We start from the raw sequence: 15157 nt of genomic DNA on the forward strand, positions 1-15157 counted from the left end.
ATGGCCGCTGAGCCTGCGCATCCAGAGCCTGTGCTCCGCAACGGGAGAGACCACAACAGTGAGAGGCCTGCGTACCACAAAAAAAATTAAAAATAAAATAAAATAAATAAATAAATAGATAAATGTGTGCCGTTATGTATTTATTTTTAAAAAAGAAAAAAGAAATGGTGCTGGAACAACTGAATATCCAATGCAAAAAAATGAATGAAGACACTGTCCTTATATCTTTCACCAAATTAACTCAAAATGGATCTTATACATGAATGTAAAAGGCAAAACTAAAAAATTTCCAGAAGAAGACAAGATAAAAGCTAAGGCACCTTAGGTTTAGGAATGAGTTTTTTAGATATAACACCAAAGCACAATCCATGAAAATAAATTGATAAATTGGACATATTAAAATTTAAAACTTCTGCTCTGCAAAAGACACTTAAAAGAATAAAAATATAAACCACAGCTTGGGACAAAAATATTTGCAAAATGCATATCTGATAAAGAACTTGTACCTAAAATACAAAAAGAATTGTTAAAACTCAACAATAAAAAAACAAACAACCCCATTTAAGAATGTGCAAAAGCTCTAAGCAGACACTTTACTAAAGAAGATATACAGATGGTAAATAAGCATATGAAAAGATGCTCATCATATGTCATTAGAGAATTGTAAATTAAAACAACAGTGAGATACCTCTACTACACACCTATTGGAATGTCTAAAATCCAAAAACTAACACTACCAAATGCTGATGAGGATGTGGAGCAATGGCAACTCTCATTCTTTATTGGTGGGAATGCAAAATGATACAACTACTTTGGAAGACAGTTTAGCAGTTTCTTATAAAACTAAACACAATCTTATATGATCCAGCAATCGCATTCTTAAGTATTTACCCAAATGAGTTGAAAATTTACATCTACCCAAAAACCTACACAAGAATGTTTATAGCAGCTTTGTTCATATTTGCCAAAACTTGGGAGCAAACAAGATGTCCTTCTGTAGGTGAATGGGTAAACAAGCTGTAGTATATCCATACAGTGTAATATTATTCAGTGATAAAAAGAAATGAACTGGGCTTCCCTGGTGGCACAGTGGTTGAGAGTCATGAAAAGACATGGAGGAAACTTACAAGATACAAGATTAGCTTACAAAAATTACTGATATTTCTCTATATCAGAAATAATCAACTGGGAAATATAACAGAAATAAAATATTGTTCTCAAGGGCAACAAAAACAGTAAGGTACTTGTAATTAACATAATTCAGAACAATCCACATGACTTTAAGGAGAACAACTTTAAATTCTATTTAAAAATATGAAAGATCTGAATAGATAGCAATATATCCCTGTTCACAAACGAGACAACTTAAAATTGTAAAAATATCAATACTCCTCCAAATTAATCTCTAAAGTCAACACAATCCCATTCAAAATTTCAGCCAGATTTTTTGAGGAACTAAAGAAATTTATTCCAAAATTTATCTAAAAGGATAAAGATTCACAAATAGCTAAGTCACATTTGAAAAAGAAGAACACAGGTGGAAGAGGTACTCTTCCAGATATTAAAACATGCTTGAAAGCTATAAACATAAAACAGTGTGATACTATTATAGGAACAGATATGTGAACCAAGGGAATAGAATAGAAAGCAGAGAGCAGACACATACATGTATATCTGGAAACTTGAAATAAGACAAAGGTAGTACCAACAACAAGGTCCTACTATATAGCACAGGGGACTATATTCAGTATCCTGTGATAAACCATAATGGAAAAGAATATGAAAAAGAATGTATATATATGTACAACTGAGTCACTCTGCTGTACAGCAGTAATTAACACAACATTGTAATTCAACTATACTGCAATAAAAAATAAATTTTAAAAAAAAGACAAATCAAATGGAGAAACAATGAACTATTGGATCTGAGAAAACAAGCTCAGTATGAGGAGAAAAATTAAAATTGGTTACCTAATTTATACCCAATACAAAGGTGACTTCAGATGGATTTAAATCCGTAAGTGTGAAATAAAAGTACAGAGTTAAAAAAAGAGAAATGGAGAAGAAAATCACTGTGACCCAGGGATGAAAAAGGACTTATTATACAGGTCCCAAATAGCACTAACCATAAGGCAAAATATTGATGCATTTGATTCATTAAATCTAAATAAAGGTGACAGACACATGACAACTCTGGAAGGACAGACTTTTGCAAAAGCCTCAAGCTAACATCTAGAACCTTGTTAATCACAGGGTGGTCCAGGACCATAGGCTTCTGCATCATCTGGGAGCTTATTAGAAACGCAGTCTTGAGCCTCATCCTACCCTTACTGAATTATAATCTGCATCTTAACATGATTCATGTATGCAGTAAAGTTTGAAAACCACAGGTTATACAGGAACTTTTGCAAATTAGTGAGAAAGAGACAGAAAGCCCCAAAGAAAAGTGCACAAAGGGCTTAAATTACAATTCAAAGAATTGGAAACCTGAATGGCTAGCAAATATATAAAGAGATGCTTAAATTAATTAGAAACCAGGGAAATTCAAATTAAAACAATAAAATACCACTTTATGCTTATCAATTTGAATAAGCAATCAGAAAGCTGGACAATGCTATATATTGACATGGTGGTGAATAAATAAGAATTCTCACGCACTGCTAGTAAGGACATAAACGGGCAAGTCATTCTGAAGAGCAGTTGGCAGTCAAATGAAATATGCATATATCCTGTGACCCAAAACCCTGCTCCTGGGAAAATACTCCCTAAGCAACACTTGCAGAAGTGCTGACGGTCACCGATGAGGCTGTTCGTTATAGATGGTACCGATTATAGTGGCAGGCAATCAAGTCAACTTTGAAGTTTATCTTTAGGGAATGGATCTGTAAACCATGGTAGATGCACACCATGGACTACTATGCAGCAGTGGAACGTAATGAACTGGATACAGGACCAGCAATGCAGGTGGATCTTAAAAAGAAAGCACTGTGTGAAAAAATAGAAAACAGAGTAAGACCTACAGCACATTTACATCACTTGAAAGTAAATTAGCACACAAAATGATTCTGTGTGTTTTACAAGGAAATATAAATCCAAAGATATGTGTGGAACACATTATAGAGACTGACTCTGAGGGGAGGAAAGGAGGATAAAGGGAATAAGGAAATAGAGACAGCCATAAATATACCAACATAAAAGCCAAAGATGGACCTTGTGTGGTCCAACTATGAAAATGTGCTTTGAAAGAGGATTCTGAGTAACCAACCCTTTCCACTTGAAAGGGCCCCCCAAAAGCATAAGAAAATTAAATAAATAAAGATAAGCAGAGAAGCAAATCAATCGTGGCAATCTCTCTGCAGCATGAAATCCCTGGTTTCAAAAACATCTGTCTTTCAGGGCTCCATGCCTTACAGAGACCTTTCTGATCTATGCAAATTTAGACGCACTCAGAGGAGGTGGAAGAGGTCTAAGACAGGTGTTTGAAACACTCACCTCACCCTGTCAATAACTCAAAGGTACATCTCCAGGTGACTCACAGCTGCATCACTCTCCCTGTCAGTTAGAAGTTGCTTGTTCCCAGAGATCTGTCATAGCCCAACAACAGAAAATACTTGGAAAAACAGGTGTAATTGGAGAGTGATATTTCTTTTCACCTGGCATCCTAGAGCAATGAGGAATCTGCTGCAAATAAATGTTAACATAAAAAGAAAGTTGTACCTTCAAATGCTGAGGCTTATTTTTAATTATTCTTCACATAAATCTTTATAAAAATGTAGCACATATTTACCTAACTTCTTTAAAAGATAATGTTGGGGGGTTGGGGAGCGGGAGGAAGCATAACCTTTTTGTTCCATGACTTGGGAATCTCATAATCTTGAACATCCATTATTCTGTCTTCTGTTTTTCAGATGTTCTTTTAATTCCCTCGATGTCCAGTTGCCACTTCTGTTGTGATAGCTGCTGTTAAAAATAACCCAGCTCTGTCCCTTTCTACCTTGTGGTTTCTATCTGAGCTGGGAAAACAGACAACCGGTGGTGCTGAAGACTAGATGTTTGGGACTTCCCTGGTGGCGCAGTGGTTAAGAATCTGCCTGCCAATGCAGGGCACATGGGTTCGAGCCCTGGTCAGGGAAGATCCCACATGCCGTGGAGCAACTAAGCCCCTGCGCCACAACTACGGAGCCTGCACTTTAGAGCCCGTGAGCCACAACTACTGAGCCTGCATGCCATAACTACTGAAGCTGGCGCGCCTAGAGCCCGTTGCTCTGCAACAAGAGAAGCCACCACAATGAGAAGTCTGCACACAGCAACAAACAGTAGTCCCCGCTCTCTGCAACTAGAGAAACCCCGCGCAGCAGCGCGAAGACCCAACGCAGCCAAAAATAAATAAATAAATAAGTAAATTAAGAGGGGGAAAAAAAAAAGACTAGATGTTTAATAAGAGTGATAAGGCTCTGAGTCAGAGACTAGGAAGTGAAATACATGGCTTTAGACCAGAGTTTTTTGATAGATAATTCAGATGCCTGGGGACATTCTCCCCTTTCTGTATGATACAAGCTGTGACACAGAGAGGGAGGCTGCACCATACTGATACCTAGATAGATACACAGGCTGTTCCCAGAACCCTGGTTCTCTGTCCTACAGTAGATGAAGCCATGATTAAATCTGTCTCTGGAGATATGCAACCTGGAATTTGGGGGCAGGGTGAGGATATTGTTTTTGTTTTAGGTTCTGCTGTTGGAATGTTTAATTAGCTCATCAAACAGTTCCCTACATATATTATGCTGATTCATGCTTCCCATAAGAAACCAGCTCTTCCTCCTATCACAGCACTGTCCTGAGACTGTCCCTACTAAAAAATAAATTCCTTAAGTCTTACTTTTTATTGACCGGCATACAGAATATACCCAGTGAATGTTTGATGAATAAAATAAACTCATGAATGAATGAGTATATTGGTGACTGAGTGGGATTGTTTCTAAAAGGTAGAAATGTTTAGTTAGTGATATGCTGTCATAGCTGAATTATATTTATCAGATCACTGCTCTGATAGAAGTTAATCTGAATCGTCTTTTAAAAGTCAGTCAACGCATTTCACCAGAAAAGATACAGATGGCAAACGAGCATATGGAAAGGTACTCAAGATCATTACTTATTAGAGAAATGCAAATTAAACCCACAAATCAAATACCACTCCGCACCTACTAGGTTGGCTAAAATTAAAGAAAACAACTGACAATACTGAGTTCTGGAAGATGCAAAGCAACTAAAACACTCATACATTGTTGGTGGAAATGCAAAATAATACAACCACTTTGATAAACAGTTGGGTAGTTATTAAAAGGTAAACATATAGTGGTAGACCAATACAAACAAAATTCTGAAATGTTCAAACAGTGTATACTGGAGCACAACTTTCTAATCCAGAATATACCAAAAGAAAAAAGAAAGAGAAAAAATAAGAAAACCTATGTACTATGGGCTTTGATAGGAATGCAATAATAGTAGCCTTGTCTTCAAAATCATGAGCTGTAGAGACTGTAACAGAATTGCTTCTCAGTAACTGAGAAATAGAGAGCAAGCTGCTGATTTATCGAGCTTGCCCCTTTTTGAGGAACATCAACATCTGTTATCTTTAGGATTCTGCAGATTTCTTTTAAACTGACATTCTTTTTTTTTAATTTATTTTATTAAACTATAGTTGATTTACAATGTTGTGTTAGTTTCTGGTGTACAGCAAAGTGATTCAGTGATACATATATATACATATTCTTTTTCATATTCTTTTCTGCTATGGTTTATTACAGGATATTGAATATAGTTCCCTGTGCTACACATCAGGACCTTGTTGTTTATCCATTCTATATATTGATATAATAGTTTGCATCTGCTAATCCCAAACTCCCAATCCATCTCTCCTCCACCCCTTCTCCCCCTCAAAACCACAAGTCTGTTCTCTATGTTGGTCAGTTTTAAACTGACAATCTTATCTAATGTTGTTATCTAGCCACAGTTGGAGACAGGGTAGGGGCAGGTGGGGCATATCTGCTGCTGGATAAATAAAGCCAATTAAATGTCTGTGTAAATTAAAAAAAAAAAAAACGTTAAACATACACTTAGCACATGACCCAGAAATCCCAGTGTAAATCAAAACCTATGTCTATACAAAACTTATACATGAATGTTTATAGAAGATTTATTCATAATCACCAAAATTTGAAAATGATCAAGCCTCTATTAACTGGTGAAGGAAAAAACAAGTTGTGGTACATCCATATAACGAGATACTATTTGGCAATAAAAAAAGAACAAACTACTGACTTTGTACAGACTACAGGCAAAAACATGGATGAACTTCAGAAGCATTTTGCAAAGTTGAAGAAACCAGACTCAAAAGGCTACGTACTGTATGATTCCATTAATATGACATTCTGCAAAAGACAAAACTATAGGGAGAGAAAACAGACCCATGGTTTCCAGGGGCTGTAGGGGTAGGAGAAGGGGACTGATGACAAAAGGGCACAAGGGAACTTTTTGGAAGGATGGAAATGCAGGGCAGTGGCTACATGACTATATATGTCTGTCAAATTTAGAGCAAATTTTACTGTATGTAAATTATACCTCAATAAACCTGACTTTTAAAAAAAAAGTCAAGCCATGTCTTGTTAAACACAAAAATAAATAAATTTTCAAAATTAAGTGTCTGCCTGTGTTCCTTAGAAAATAGAGCCTGATCAAAACGTATCCCCTAATACTACACTGCAATGCCAGGGAGGCAGGGGTGAGGGGAAAGTGGAGTGAATGACAGAAGAAGGAAGAGGAACCACAAGGTGAGTGTTACCGATCCTGAACTGGTCATAGCTTCAGAGGGACGTGCAGCTGGTTGTCATTCACACAGGGCCTCTCCAGAGAGGCCATATGGGACCCAAGGCACATCAAAGCAGCCATTGGGTAGAGGAAAGGCAAGCAATTTATCTCCTGTCTCTCATTTGTCCAAGCTTGCCCATGGGGGAGCTCCCCCACGTTTCTAGGTTGTGTTACCCAGACCCCCGCATATGGTTTCTGGGGAAGCCAGAGCTTCAGCAGCTCTCCCCCTGATGAGCAAAACAGCAGCTTTGCCTAAGATCAGCCCTATCCTTGGGGAAAGCATGAGACAATCAACAGTGTCAGGAGATGGACCCTAGGGACAGGGCCTGGGCTGTCCTGCTGCAGTGATGGGAGGAGTGTGACAAGTGGCCAAGGCCTGGGGCAGGTGGGGCTGGCTGACGTGGGGAGGCCCATTAACTGGGTCTAGAGCAATGGGCTAAAATTAACACTCCATCTAAAGTAATAGAGTAATTTTGTAGAGTATTCCACAGATACACTTAAGAAACCTCAAACAAACAATTTCTACCTATTAAATCTGTTCATGTGGTGATCTCACCCAACCTTCACATAATAAACAAGTTCAGATCTGTGAGGTTTAAGTACTGTATCAGGTGGAGATGTGTGTGCGCAGCTCCCTACAGAAAGCAGACCTGGCACATCTAAATAACGCCATCCTCTGAACAGATCATGGGGCTAATTCATGATCCACCTGTCACAGCACAGATATAACCCTTCAGGAAACAATAAATTCTACTTAAAATTCAAAATCTAAAGACTGTGTCTCTAAACCTGCCCTCTAAAGTGTCAATGCAAAGGTGTTACAGTTCAGGGACCTGAAAAAGCTCAATTTTGTTATTTTTATAATGACTACATATTTTGCTTTAAAAATGTATACTTTATGTGTATTATCTTATTTAATCCTCAACCCCAGGAGGTTGGGTATATTACTGCCCTCCTTACAGATGAGGGAACTAAGTCACAAAGATGTAAATCATCTGCCCACAGCCAGTTAAGTGGCAGCGCCGGGGTGTGAATTCTGGGGTCTGCTCCTAGAGCCCCATACTCTCAATCATTCATTCAACAGATATGTGAGTACCTGGCAGAATCTGGAGGTACGGAGGTGCCACAGCACATGGCCCCTGCCTCTGCGGAGTTTATGGTCTATGGGAATGACAGGCATCGCACAAGTAGTTACAAGTAGATGAAGGAGAAGCAGAGAGGGCTATAGAAGTTCACACCCTATGCCTACTAAAAAGGCTACGGTCCAAAGTATGGGGTCATACTGAGACAGGCCGGGACCTGGGACCCTTTGTTGCAGTGCTTGCACCTGGACAAATGTCTCCTCGAGCAACAGACTATAGGAAACTAATAAGGGACTAAAAATAACTGCACGCATGCACGGTCGGGGCCAATTATGAACAACAAGATACAAACAGACCAAAAATCCAACTGCCACTTCTGAGGTGTCAGGGGCAAAAGCCAGGTACTGTGTGTGATCCCTGCACACAGCACCACCAAGGGGGTGGGCAGACCACCTAAGCCATGCCTTTGGCCTGACCCATGGATCTGCCCCTACCCTCACCCCATTTAAGGCACCAGCTCACCCCGCCTCAGGGAGCGATCAAGGGAAACTGTTACTTGTTTTTGCTCCCTCATGCTGCCTGAATTTCTTGCCTGGCATCATCAATTTCTATTGATCAAGGAGTCCAAGAACTCTGGTCGGTAACAATATTAACATCAACTATCAAGGTCAAATCTGTAAGTCCACATATTAAGGAGAAAATATAAGCTAGGAAGCATTGGTGTCTCTGGTACTATATAGATATAAGTACAGTGGTCATTTTCCAAGCCCAAGCAGGCTCTGATAAATAATTGTTTCCAATATGTTAATGGATTTACATGAAAAAAAATATTACCCAGGCTTTAAAGTTCAGTGAACTTAATTATAATTTCATTTAATCATCTTCATTTTAAAAGAACAAAATATATAAATTCTGGTACTGCTTAGGAAAATTCAAGGTTCCTGGTCATTTTAACAGTGAGATAGTTCATTCACATAGATGATTCCATGATTAATGGATTTACATGAAAAAAATATTACCCAGGCTTTAAAGTTCAGTGAACTTAATTATAATTTCATTTAATCATCTTCATTTTAAAAGAACAAAATATATAAATTCTGGTACTGCTTAGGAAAATTCAAGGTTCCTGGTCATTTTAACAGTGAGATAGTTCATTCACATAGATGATTCCATGATAGATGGATAAACTTTATACTCTAGAATGAGGTTTCTAAGAAGCAATTTCCTGGCTTGTTTGAAGAGAGAGTTTGACATAGACATAAGGAGCTCCAATTCTGGAGTCAGAGACACACCTGGCCTGGATTCCGGGTCTGTCATTACTACATACAATAGGGCAGGTTTCTTAGATCTACAAGTCTTGATTTCTTCATCTGCAACATGTGATAAAAATGGTTCATACCTCAAAGGGTTGTTGCGAAGATTAGGTGAGAAGATTCCTGTAAAGTGCTTAGCACAGTTCTTGACCCATAATAAACACCTAACATCTGTGAGCTGCCATTATTACTATTATTCTAAATGGTTTGCATATTGAAAGAAGCAGAAAGGGAAGAAATAGTAAATGGATGGTGTGTAAATGAGATGCTTGAAATATGTTAGGGAGTGTGGCCTCGGGGAACAGTTGATAACGGTAAGGTCAGCAGGGTGGAAAGAACTAGAAAAATCCTATGTGCCCTCCTCAGTGAAAAGGAGGGCAAATGGAAGCTGACAGCAGGTTAGTAATTTGTGTTTAAGAGAAGAGAGAATAACAGTGTGGATAATCTATCTCTGGCTTTCTCTCTTACCAGATCAGCACCTAGAACACGCCAAAGCAGAGAAGAAACAGCACAGACTAGCACGCGGTTCCACTCCGGTACTGCCTAACTGTGCTTATCCTCCATCAACAGGTGTATGTGAGCCTCAGGTAAAGCAAACCTCAGTTTACGAGTCACATGATAAAAGCCACAAGATGCAAAGGGATCCAGAAATTCTCTAAACTGGTGGTTTTCAAGTTTTTAAGCCACAAAACCTTTTCTTAAGAAAAGCATGAATAAAAAAAACATAAAAACGTGCAGCTACTCAGGCCCCAGCAGCAGAAATGGAGTCCCAGAGCCCAAGAAGCTCAAGTCTACACCTGCAACCCCCCATCCCGAATGTGGCTCGGAAGTATAATCTGAAAGCCACTGATACCGTCCTACCCCTCAACTTTTTTTTTTTTTTTTTTTGGCCATGCCGCATGGCTTATGGGATATTAATACCCCGACCAGGGATTGAACCCAGCCCCGGCAGTGAAAGCGCCACGTCCTAACGACAGGACCGCCAGGGAATTCCTGCTCCTCAACTTTAGAGATGTGGAAAGTGAAGGTCAGAAAGGTGAGAGGACTTCCACAAAGTTGTAACCAGATGGGGACAGAGCTAAAACAGAATCCAACAGTTTTCTGATGGCCAGTCAGGTTCTCTTTTTACCACTGAACATTACGTTCTTGACTGACATACCAAAAAGATGAGGAGGAAAGTAAAACATGTTTGAGAAGAATGTGCCTCATCATAGGAAAAACATTAAAATGGAAGGCTGGAGAGCAATGAAGCCTGGCAGCTCGGGGCTCCACTAATCTGCATATGAATGAAACACCACCTCCATCAATGGCTGACTAGAGTTGCCAAAACAGTTTTTGAACATTAAAACAAATTAAGCCAAAAAAAAAAAACCCTTCAGCAATTCCCTGAAGGTCCAGTGGTTAGGACTCAGTACTTTCACTGCCAGGGTCCGGGTTTGATCCTTGGTTGGGAAACTAAGGTCCCATAAGCCACAAGGTGCAGCCAAAAGAAAAAAACCTTCACAGTGAATGCCTAACAGAATCACATTTACAACTATACCGCATATGAATGCACACAATTATACTTTGGAGGAAGTTTAAGCCACATTAACGGGACTGTGAGGGAATGAAAAAGGGCTTGAATAGCCAATGAAATTAACTACAGCGACTAATGGATGAATTATAGTCATATGATACTGAGCATGATTTTGGTGTTCTGTTCACAGAACTCCAGCTTAAATCATCCAGTTGTACTTTAAAGGAGTCTGTATTCTAAAATCAAAGGTCAAGTTAAGTGCTTCCTTTTTAGACTTGTTTGCTGTGAAGTTCAGAGTTCATATCAACACGGGTAAATTATTTTCTAAAGTACTATCACATCCCTCTATTTAAGACACCAGTGATGTAGCTAGAGCCCTCAAAATCCAGCTCCTTCATGGCCTTCACAGTTTCAGTTTCCCACTGGCTTACTAGGCCTGAGTATACAGCCATACAACCCAACAGGGAGAAATCCTATGGCTCTGCAGCCTGTGAGACCTCATTATTCTGCATTGTATTTACTCTTTAATTCCATAAAAGGAGGATTTATCGTATCTAGAGAGAAACTATTCAGTAGTTTGGCACAGATTATTTCCTGGCCTTATCTACATCACATCCCTTAAGAGCGTCTCACTTCCTCCAGCTTAAAAACCGCTCCAGTGTATGGCTGGATGCGCCCTTCCTGGCAGTACTGAATTGCTGAGGACAGGCCTCTGGAGAAGAGGGGAAACTTCTGGTCCTGGTATCGGCCCCAGTACGCCCCATGGCAGAGATATTCTTCAGGAGCTGAAGATTGGCCGGCACAGAAGCAATGGTTCCTCCAGAAAAACCCACCACCACAATCCTGCCCTCCCATGCCAGGCTGAGAGGAAAAGGAGGAGAAAAAAAGATTATAAAAGGCAATGTACATTCACAGCCATTAGGATGGCTACTATTTTTAAAAAGAAGAAAGAAAAAACAGAAAATAAGTGTTGGCAAGGATTTAGAGAAATGGAACCCTCATAGACTGTTGGTGGGATTGTAAAATGGTGCAAATGCTATGGAAAACAGTACGGAGGTTCCTCAAAAAATTAAAAATAGAACTACCATATGATCCAGCAATCTCACTTCTGATTCTATATCCAAGAGAAGTGAAAGCAGGGTCTTGAAGGGATATTTGTACACCCATGTTTACAGCAGTACTATCTATAATAGCCAAGAGGTGGAAACAATCCAAATGTCCATCAACTGATGGATGTTTAAACAAAATGTGCTATATACATACAGTAGAATATTATTCAGCCTCAAAAAGGAAGGAAATCCTGTCACATGTTAAAACATGGATGAACCTTGAGGCCATTATGGTAAGTGAAATAAGCCATTTACAAAAAGACAAATACTGTATTATTCTACTTATATGGGGTATCTAAAGTAGTCGAATTCATAGAAGCAAAGTAGAATGGTGGTTACCAAGGTCTGGGGAGAAGCGGGGAAAGAGGAGCTGTTGTTTAATGGATATAGAATTCAGCTTTGCAAGAAGAAAAACTTATGAAGATCTGTTTCACAACAAGGTAAATATACTTAACACTACTGAACTATACACTTTACAATGGTAAATGTAGCAAGTCTTTTGTTATGTATTTTTTACCACAATAAAAATACTCAGAATGAGGGGAGAGAAAGCAATGTATATTAATTCAGAGAGACAAAGTAGGTTTTGGGGGTGGGGGGCAGTTGTGTAATGGGTACAGAGTTTTTGTTGGGGATGTTTACACAACATTGTCAGCATGTTTAACTGTATACTTACAAATGGTTAAAATGCTAAATACTAGGCTACTGTATATTTTACCACAATTAACAAAAAAAGCAACATGCATTAAACACCCAGCTGGGAATTCCTATTGACCTTACAAACTGGCAGGGGTGACCTATTCTACACCAATTTGTATTCCTCAGTAGGAAAATAGAAAAAATAAGCCATAAGCAAGATAGTAGGGGGTCAGAGAAACTAGCTAGTCTTGTAAGGGAACCCACTTTAGAAGCAAAGCTATTTAACTACTCAACTACTTTGTGGAAGGGAATCAGGTATAAACAGATATCATTCCAATGCTGAACAACTCAGTTTGAAAATTTTGAACTTAGGAAGCAAGGATAAGAATTCAGACACTCTCATGAAGCATCATTTGCTTTACACTAAGGCTTACTTTAGGACTCATTTAATTTATATACTTTTCTAGGGACTTTTGAATAATTGACAAAATACTATCACCTGGAAGGCAAGAGAAGGGTATGTATTAGCAGTCCTCTGTCCTGGCTCTCCATTTAGTCAACACACTCCTCCCTTTGCCTCCTGTCTAAGCACAGTAGTGGGCACAGTGCAGTGATGCACAGGGGCTATAGAACCACATGGATCCCTTCTGTGGGCAAGCTGCTCTCTCTGCTTCTGTTTCTTCTACTTTAAACTAAGATAAACCACAAAACTGTGCTTACCAGGATGACACAAGAAATGAAGCTAACATTATCAGAGCCCTCCAGGGTCCCTGGTTGAAACAGAATGAGAATTGGTGTGGTTACAGCAGTCCCATGAAACCTCCAGTGATTTTTTTTTTTTTAATAAAACAAGTCAAGGAGACACCTATTCTGGTGGCTGCTTCAGAAACCAGTAAGATCAAAAGTCTGTACCTTGTTGCTCAGTGAACCGGGAGACTGCCACCCCAGGAATTCTAACATCTGAACAATGATCTCCTCAAGAATTACCCACACCATGTATATAAAGTAGTTAGTGGGGGCAGGCACAGCTGAATTTAACACATGTATAATTTCTAAAACATTTGATATTGCCAACTAGAGAGTCCACAGTCGTTTTTTGGATATTTTCCAGCTGGCTATTTTGGTTTTGCTATATTTAAGCATTTCCTGATTTTCCCTCCTTTTCACCCACCCACTCAGCTGTTCTCGTTGATGCCGGTGGCTACAGGAAAAGTGAGCAGCAAAGACCAAAAAGAAGCAAGGCCAGAAGGAAGACAGAGGTCTGGAAAGTCTTCTGCAGAGCCCCAGGTCTGGCCCACTCAGGAGGACCACTGCACGTACCTGCGGAGAGCCTCCAGGAAGATATCTCCTTCCATGGTATCAGTGACCACGTTCACCCCGCCACTGCCCACCAGCTTCCCCACTGCTTCGTTCAGGCTGCCCTGACTGTAGCTCACGATGGACTGTGCACCCCTCTGCATCGCCAGCTTGCACGGCTGCAGCTATTACCTACATAAAGAACACAATGCTTCTGATGGTCCAGAATACGTACCAAGAAGGCTTACCCCACCCACCCAGCCTCCAGCTAAAGAAGGAAACCAGCGTGACCTCACTGTCCTAGCATCAGCCTCAACCCATCACACAGCACCATCACACTGGCCCCTCCATACCCACTGGCAACGTGATCCAAATTTCCAGGAATCCTGGAATCCCAGTGGGTCTAGCTAGGCGACAGTTCAGGAGACACTCACAAATTCTTCTCCAAATGCAAATTAAAAGCACCATTTATTTTTTATTTTTTTTAACATCTTTATTGGAGTATAACTGTTTTACAATAGTGTGTTAGTTTCTCCTTTACAACAAAGTGAATCAGTTATACATATACATGTGTTCCCATATCTCTTCCCTCTTGCATCTCCCTCCCTCCCACCCTCCCTATCCCACCCCTCTCGGTGGTCACAAAGCACAGAGGTGATCTCCCTGTGCTATGCGGCAGCTTCCCACTAGCCATCTAATTTACATTTAAAACCACCATTTATTGAGTACCCACTATGAGTCAAGTAGTAAGGACACAAGCTAAATAACAAGCTTAGAGTCAAAAAAGCAAGATCCAGCAGTATGATGGGGGAAGTACAGAGGGGTCCAGAAGTGTAAGCTAGAGGTATCTAACCTCGATCTACAGGATCAGGAAAAACGTCTCAGAGGGTAACACATGATTCAATGGAAAGATCTTGAAGTCAGACAGACCTGAGTTCAAATCCTGGCTCTGCTACTAACTAGCTGTATTACCTAAGGCAAATTATTTAGTAAGAACTAACACTTACATGGTGCTTACTATGTGCCCGACACTATTCTAAATGCTTTACATATATTAATAACTCATTTAATCTTAATATCCCAATAATATGCATACTATTATTATCCCCACTTTAAAGATGAAGAAACTGAGGCAAAAGAGGTTAAGTATCTTGCCCAAGGTCACACAGCTCATGGGAGGAAGAACTGGGATCCAAACCCAGGTAATTCATCTCTAGAGTTCATGCATTTTTTTTTTTTTTTTTTTTTTTTTTTTTTGCGGTACGCAGGCCTCTCACTGTTGTGGCCTCTCCCGTTGCGGAGCACAGGCTCCGGACGCGCAGGCTCAGCGGCCAT

The 15157-nt window shown here is 39.8% G+C and overlaps 1 protein-coding gene across 1 annotated transcript in view; it reads right to left on the reverse strand.

Moving 5' to 3' along the window:
- Positions 1–11396: 11396 nt before the first annotated feature.
- Positions 11397–15157, reverse strand: part of LOC102976496 (quinone oxidoreductase-like protein 2) — a 19580-nt gene continuing 15819 nt past the window's right edge. The window contains 3 exon segments of the mRNA XM_024133630.2: positions 11397–11536; positions 11539–11639; positions 13847–14007. Coding sequence (XP_023989398.2) covers positions 11397–11536; positions 11539–11639; positions 13847–14007 — 402 coding nt within the window.

This window comes from Physeter macrocephalus, chromosome 4, assembly GCF_002837175.3.
Source record: "Physeter macrocephalus isolate SW-GA chromosome 4, ASM283717v5, whole genome shotgun sequence".
Lineage (NCBI taxonomy): Eukaryota > Metazoa > Chordata > Mammalia > Artiodactyla > Physeteridae > Physeter > Physeter macrocephalus.